At 37.9% G+C, this 8332-nt stretch overlaps 1 protein-coding gene across 1 annotated transcript in view; it reads right to left on the reverse strand.

Moving 5' to 3' along the window:
• Positions 1 to 8332, reverse strand: part of Mtmr6 (Myotubularin related protein 6) — a 30791-nt gene that overhangs the window by 4683 nt on the left and 17776 nt on the right. Inside the window, 11 exon segments of the mRNA XM_017616253.1 lie at positions 1582 to 1707; positions 1775 to 1865; positions 2125 to 2234; positions 2308 to 2324; positions 2327 to 2433; positions 2494 to 2869; positions 3275 to 3426; positions 3928 to 3955; positions 3958 to 3987; positions 3990 to 4155; positions 5816 to 5950. Coding sequence (XP_017471742.1) covers positions 1582 to 1707; positions 1775 to 1865; positions 2125 to 2234; positions 2308 to 2324; positions 2327 to 2433; positions 2494 to 2869; positions 3275 to 3426; positions 3928 to 3955; positions 3958 to 3987; positions 3990 to 4155; positions 5816 to 5950 — 1338 coding nt within the window.

Here is an 8332-nt window from a genome sequence, read left to right on the forward strand (position 1 = left end):
GGGACTAGTAGGACGCAGTGGACGAAGCTACAGACGGTACAAAAAACAGCACTTAGGACAGCGACCACCAGCGTCACCAGAACACCACCTCCACGATGAGGCGAAAATGCTCCCAATTAGGGAGCACAACACGATGTTCTGCAAGCAGTTTCTGGTTGGGAGCCACAGATGTGGCCACCCAAATAGACAGCTGCTTGCAGAGGAGCCCTCGCCGAGGCACGTCAGGAGGCATATATATGAACTGACGGACGAAGTCCAGAGGTTCATTAAGCAGCCTCTAGACCCGTCAGCTCACAGACAGGCCCTGAACGGCATTCACAGGGACGCAGTCTCGAGTTATGTAGATTCAAGAACTGTGAATGCCGTTCTAGGCACACAAACACCGGACATTGACGCGACGGAGCTCCATCTGCCTCGGGGGGCCAGAACAACAACAGCCCAACTTCGCTCTGGCTACTGCAGCGGGCTAAACTCCTACCTGAGTAGGCTAAACGCGGATGTGCCGAACGAATGTCCGGCATGCGGAGAGACCCCTCCCGACTCGAAACATCTCTTCTCATGCCCGGAAAACCCCACAACCCTAACGACGACGTCCCTGTGGACCGACCCCATAGAGGCTGCACGCTTCTTGGGGCTGCCGTTAGTGGAACTCGACGACAACGACTGAGATATCCGCCGATCTGGGCGGGGTTGTTGTAGCCGCTACAACAACAATAACTATCTAAATTTCGGAAATTTTCTTACGGTCGGTAGGTACTAAAAAAATTGTCGTACATATACTTTATATGGAAGAAACTGCGTGAAAAAATTGCCAAAACTCAACAAATGGGTTATAAAATTGCATCCTTAGAACTTTTCTAAAAAATCTGATTGGAAGGTTGCAAATTAGTATGCGAATTTTTTGAATTTCCCTGACTTTTGCACAAAGCTTAGGGATATTATTATTATGTTTTTTGTTGTAGTAGGTGCTATATTTTTATAAAAAATTTGCGAAAAGAAATTAGAATAAAAAACTTTGCATATATTACGAAAAATTCCGTGTCAAGACCTAGGCATAAAGCTTGATAGAACAAAAATGTCGACCATGCTCTATTTTTCCGCGCCTACTATTTTCACTTTATATTAGTCCTTATGGTAAAAGCTGCCTTACCCGACACAAATCGAACCGCGTAACTAAACCTTGGTCGAAGTTACAGACCTGTTACAGCGCCACACTGTGGACTGCCGTCCGTACAACGTCTACATAGTGAGGATATGAGTAGCGAAATGCTTTGCTATCTAAATCTCCAAAAGCCTTTCTGTAAATTTTCAAAAATATTCGATTCAATGCTCAAGTTGAACGTCCTTTTGTATAATTTATTTTTCTACTATCTTTCTGCTTATCAATCGGATATAAAGATCCGTCGTGTCAAGATCCTTGGTGACCTGCGCGCGAGGAGATATTTCTTTTTAAAATCTGACCTTTTAAAATGATTAATCAGCCCCTGTAGATCACTTTCTTGAAAAATTTACATTGCGAAAATTTTATTGAGTATACATAAGTCAGCTTATAGCATAGCAATTTTGACTAGTTTAACTCACCTTCTTGCTGAATTGGTCGAATGGTGTTGAGCAGGAACAAGCTGTCACGTTACGCATCGATTTCCAGTCAACAGCTACAGAATTTATTTCCTCTTTAATGCTCGTGGCATCAATGCGCTCGTTCAGCTTAAAAAAATAAAAGAAATTGCATAATTTATATACATGAGTATGTAATTGTTGTTGCTATAGTTACCGAAAGGTTTGCAAACGACATTTCTGCTGGCTTGAGCGGGTGATCATCATCGGCAGATGAGAGTTCACTCATCTTTTTGTCGTAATTGTACCTGGGAAATCGTAAAATTAACGAATTACATCACGGTTAGGTGTGCAATAGGTATTTCCACCAAAAGCTTAACTGCAGTTAACATGGAGTGATCGGCAAGGTATATTGCTTTCTTTTTGATTTTCTACTCTCGTTTGTTTGTACTCAATATGAGAAATTACCCCCTTCGAGTTGTAATCTCGTTTTTCCAATAGGCACAAACTGGAGTTAAGTCTTGGTGTAAATGCACTATAAATTAACAATTAATCGAATTTAAGCACTTGTTGTCATTGATCTCTGCTGTTGCAGGAGGCTCTTTGTAAGATTTAGCGGTTGCATCTTGCAATTTCTTAGCGGACTTGGAAATATAATTTTTGAAGCTTGCTATGCGCTGCAAGACATAAGAATTATCAAATTAGTAAAGCGCATTAATGATAGCGACTGCATACCATATTTCATTTTACCTTTGTTAAATGCTGACGTGATCCTCTAATGAAGTACAATGATCCTTACTCGCAAGCAGTAAGTCGCTAAGTGGTTCACGTGGATGTACGCCACTTTCGAAACGACTAAACATACCACGCCAAAATCTGCAATGAATTTCAATTACTTAAGCAAATTTGCTTGTGCTACCAGCTGTCGTTGCTTACTTAATGCATTGTGGAGCCAAATTGGCTTTGATTGTTTCATCAACATCAGGTTTATACAAAGGATTGATATATTCATTCAGGTGATTGGCCATGAAACCCCACAGGGAGAATGTGCGCTCTGAAAGCTTTAAATCCAGTCGATCCTTCTCACAGTTGCCGACAAAGGTGCCAAATTGACATGAATGCACGTGATCGTGCAGGATAAGCAGGAAACGTTCATTGAACTCAAAAGCATCACTGCGTTGAGTCATCAACTGCCAAGTGCAATCTAGGAATTGTGTGAAAATTGGTGAGACTTCACGCAGATCAGTTTGTACGTGTCCACAGCGTTCACTGAATTTATGTCCAAATGCCAGCCAGTCTTTTTCAATAAAGCCTATATGAGAGATGTAAGAATTTAGTATATTTTGCGTATATAGTTACCTTAATATATGTACATAGAAAGGCCCTATCTCACATCCTCCCGAATTACGAACTTACTAAAAATCAAAAATTCACCTTGATTACATGTGCAACAATTTTAGGGTCATGGAATCTAATGCGGAAGCGAACTTTGCAAAACCTTTTGGGTTTCGCTATTCTAGATCAGTACTATCGACCTGTGTTGGTTGTTTTTACGTTAGAAAAAATGCGTTGCACAGTGTGATGCATTTCATGAATTAAAGTCCCCACACCATTTTATGCAATAAAAAATTGTAGTTCGTTAAGTTTTTTTTTTGCATTTCAGAGACGATGTGAGAAGGGCCTTTTCATATTAAGTTAACGCTACGTAGTGCAATACAAAATTTATCATTTACCTGAAATCCTTTGATCGTTCTGTAGTAGGGATCCAACATTAAAGCAGCCAATGAGCAAACTTGTGCTGTCCGATCCCAACCATCCGAGCAGTGCACCACTACCGAGACACCTTTGTCAACAGCGCTTGCAATAAAGCTAGATATAGTAAAATACGAAAGAGGAAAGGGAGTATTTAAGTTTATTGATTCATCAAAGAAATGTGATTGAACGACAACTTAGCATACAAATACTGTAATAGTTGTCATCAGGACAAAACTCTTTCGTAAGACAATTGTCAATTCAGGCAACTTTATAGGAAGCTCCGTCGAAAGACTATTGAGAGATGTGCTAATGAGAAGGTCTTAGCGTTATGCTTTAGTTTTTCTTTGTAAAACAATAAAAACTAATAAATAAAAGAAAAGTAAATTAAAAAAATCAAAATTAAATAAAATGAAAATAATATCGACTTGGAAAACCGGACTGCGGAATTGACAGAAACAGAAGAAAAGGGCTATATAAAATTTCCACTTGATTTAACGCATTGAAACAAATAATGTTTAACTACCATCGAACAAATTTGGTCTTTGTCACTAGTTCCATTATTTTGAAGAAGCAAATTCCCCATTTTTAAAACTCTATAATCATATACATAATTACCTTGAAGTATCCAAAATGGAACGAATATTTTTAACCAGCCTGATGACTCCAACGCATTAGGAAGCCACTCATTGTAGGTGTCTTTTGTTCGCAAGCTTCAATTAATTTTTGCAAACTGGTACGCTGCACGTGTATATTTTCAATACCCAGAAAATGGAATTTGATGTTCTCATAAAAAGCTTCATTCTCGTAGCCTTTACCTGCGGCGCGATTGGCCATGGCATTAATCTATTCGAGGGAAATGTAATTAAATGTAATTTTTTTTTTCAAAAATAAATATTAGGAAATAGTACATATCGTTCCGTTTCTGCTTAACCTCGTATCTGCAATAGAGGTATTTTAGAGAGTGTAAGAAAAAATGCTAAATTTCTTCCCCTAGGATAAATAAACGCATTTTTTACTTAATATTCTGGTTCCACTAACAGTAGTGAGAACCCTCATTAAGTCTTTGTTCTATTTTCAAAAAGGGCGACGCTTAAACAGCTGTTAAAAGTGGTAATATTAGGTATCAAGAGAACGGGACGATATATAACTGTAGTCCATGAGTATTGTGATATTTCGGGAATTTGAATTCTAATTCAAAAATGTTTCCCCTCGCCTGCAAGAAAAGCGACTGAAAGGTAGTCTAGGTAGAAAAAAAAAATAAAAATCATACGGAAGTCTCATAACACGCGTTTATTGTAAAACAGAGGTTATGTAAAAATTGAAAATTCTTTTCCTAAAAAGAAAAATACAACATATTTTTAACTCCTTGTGTGAAATTATCATTCTATTAGGCTTTTCATACAATGCGATTATTTGTAAACCCGACCTCTCTACTTTAACTATTTTCTCAAATAAAACAAAGATTAAAATAAAATAATATGTATGTACATTTGCTGCCTATTTGTCGACACATAAAAGTTTTAAGTGGGTGCATATTCCGCAGGGCACACTTGCAACACAACCATTGCTGTGGTATGCCCAGAGATGCCGCATGTCTGCACTTGTGCATTGCTTGTTGAAATAAGTTGAGCAAATTTAACACATTCATACATAAGTGCATAGACAAATATGCATTTACATTAGACGGGATCACATTAAAAGCTAACAAAAAAGTTCGTCCTTTCATTTACTGACACACAGTAAAACACACAGGCAAAGCTTTTGCCTACCAACTGTCATGTTTATTAACTGATATAAATTTCATCAGAGGCAATATTTGCGCGTGGACATTTTTTATCTTGATAAAGGCATTTGTAAGGCGGGCTATTTTTGTCGGATTTAATCACTTAAAAAACTTAGAACGTTTTTTATTTCAAATCTAAGTACATAATAACAAATATTTTAATAGATAACATCCAATTTTTTATTTTTATATTAAAATATCAATAATGTTGCCGCCACGAAGTCATCGCGCAAATGAAAATGTAGCTGTCAAAGTACCAAATTGCTGGCAATATTTGTCAAGATAAAAGCTCTGATAAATTCTGCTGGCCAATAGCAATATGCGGTCTCCATTGGCAAAATATTGCCGATAACATTATCAAGACAAAAACATTTGCTTGTGGAGATAGCAACTTAGGACGGCACATTAGTTACCCTAGTACTGAGATCTGGAGGGTAAGTACTACGACGCGGTACTTGAGGTTAATGAACTTTGGGAGAAAACAAAATTATCTCCTAGAGACCAAAACTGCAATATATAATACCTGAAGATACGACTGCAAATGACGAAAAATTGAAAATGCAACCACTACGTTCGGCCAAAAAAAAGTTTTTCTTTCGACATTTCCACACAAAAATACTTCAGACATCGGCGAACATTTTTTTTCGGTACGCTCTAATGAACATACATACATATGTATATATGCACGTATGTATGTATATATGTATCTATTTCACTTACCCTCGGTCGAGTGTCCACAACGTACATATAGTCGGTGTTGGGGTTTGTTTTGCGTATCGCCTCCAGCATCTGCTCATCTTCCAAACAGCGTGCACTGAAGCCCGACAATGGCTGACTACAGCGACAGATTGAAGCCTGCATGCAAAAAATTAAGAAATGGGAGAAAAGAGAAATAAAAAATTTAAGCAAGTTCCGCATATGAATATTTACTTAAGTTTCCTGAATTGAAATGTACACACACATGCATACATTTACAGTGTATTTATGCACCGGATCTGTTTTTCCTTTTTACAAGGCTATATAAATGAGATTTTTCAGCATTTCATAAATTTGTTATTAGCGAAGTTTATGATAGTGTAAATAGCAGTTAAGCGCACTTACACTTACATACATAGTACGTATATATGTACATACATAACATGTATGTCCTGAAAGGGTAGAGCAAATCGTTAACGAGCTTTCCCCCTGGAAGCCAACTTTTACAAGAGAAAACTTTCCAAAAAGAATGTGTGTTTTTTCCTGATTGCTTTAGAGACCGAAAATCTTCAGGCCCGGATTCCATTCCTAACAGAGTGCTTAAACTTATTTCGTAGGCGAGTCCAGAAGTATTTGTTCGCACGTTTAATGAGTGCTTCGCGGAAGGTGTGTTCCCTGATATTTGGAAGCAGCAGTGTTAAGTCATCCAACCCAAGGCTTTAAAACCACCAGGAGATTCTTTAGCATAAAGCCCTATATATGTATGCTTGACACGACGGGAAAATTTCTAAAGTATATGATAAATAACATTTTCGGAAAGGGTAGATCAACTGCAGGAGCGGCCATGTTAGTTAAGCAGCTGGCGGAAGAAGTGGCCAGCGGGAAGCGATCGAAAGACGGATCGAAGAAGTAATGCTTGCTGGTTACTCTGTATGTGAAGAGTGCATTTAGTACTGCAAGTTGGCAACAGATACTCCACGCCCTTCCGAAGTTTAAAGTTCCAACATACTTACGGACGTTTATTAGCAACTATCCCTTAGACCGGACACTCTTCTATAGAACAGACGACGGAGTAAAAAAAATATAATCAGCCTCTTTGCGAATCGTATCGAATATTTCACGTCATTGCCCAAAATTTCCAATTGACTAGTGTATTAAAACGGAAAAGCTAGGCAGAACTGCATAGTTATCGACGATTTTCGTCGTTTACTTATTCCTGTCGAGTCGTACAATTTAGCCTAATTTACGACTTACGCAAAGAGCCTGAATATTTCTGGTGGCGAGCCACAAGGATTCGTCCTCGGGACAACGCTTTGGAATGCAAACTCAACTGACGGACGCTGTACATATTGATTTATTTCGAGTGAAAGCAAATGGCTTGACAGAAGACAAGGAGAGGTTGATTTCTACCTGACTCAAATAAATACTAACCGGACATGGCTGCTTTAAAGCGTAAAGCGTACTTACTCATCTTTACTCATGAAGATGACCCATCTTGCGCTTTTTGTACAGGGCCGGCAGTCGAAGAAGGTGGGCAGGCCACTTAAGTTTGATAATCTTGTGGATATCAAGCTTGAGTCAACAGAAAATTGGTCCGCTGTTTGTCATATGGCAAGCACTATACTAAGAAAATTGCGTCAAGCAGAACAACAGTGTATAAAAAAGAAGTAATTTTTAAGCAATAAAAACCCGACTTCGATGCTCATATAAACATTTAGGAATGCCATTAGTTTCTTCATAATCCAATGATCGAATCGACAAAAATCAGTATGGGGCCACGCTTAAGGTACCACATTTCCGATAAAGAAAAAAGAATTATCAAAAACGATTCACGTGGGCCAAAGTTATCCGGTAACATACTCGTGTATAAAACAAAAATATTCCGATTAATTGATAACCTCCTACTTCTTACTAAATTAGATACCAAACGCAGTAAATATGGGATAACTAGTGAACCCGCATGGCGCCAAAACGCCAACATTTAATTAAATTTTTTAAACAGGTGAAACCCTATTCAAAAACCTTTAAAAATATTCCTAATGAGGTATGGGATAATAGCTATAAAAAAATGTTTCGAATTAGTGAAAAATCTCAAAAAGGGAAATTTGTGCAACATGGCGTATGAGTGTCTTATTCATGTTAAAAAATTGTTAATACACAAACAAATGTATTTTATGTAAAAAACTGGTCCCATATCCAGTGGCCACAGGAACTCAGTATTTGGGGTCATATAACCATTCAATAACTTTTCAAAAATTTTTGGCTACGACGTTTTGAGTTTTGTAAGTTTAATAATAATAATAATAATAAGCTCTTAATATTTAGTTTTTAGAGGATTTAACGACTTTATGACTAACCTCCCGCCAGATGTATTCGATTTTAAATTTTAAGAATTTGCATCCCGATTCTTAATCAGCGACCTCACAAATTTCTCTCTAAGAGCGATTGATATTGTCGCATTTCAAACCCGTTGTTCACAGCCGAAATACTTCAATAGGATGGCGGGGCAACTGATACGGGTACCGTGGCTAAATAATATAC

This window comes from Rhagoletis zephyria, unplaced genomic scaffold (assembly GCF_001687245.7).
Source record: "Rhagoletis zephyria isolate East Lansing unplaced genomic scaffold, Rhagoletis_zephyria_1.1 Rzeph_scaffold_01172, whole genome shotgun sequence".
Classification (NCBI taxonomy): Eukaryota; Metazoa; Arthropoda; class Insecta; order Diptera; family Tephritidae; genus Rhagoletis; species Rhagoletis zephyria.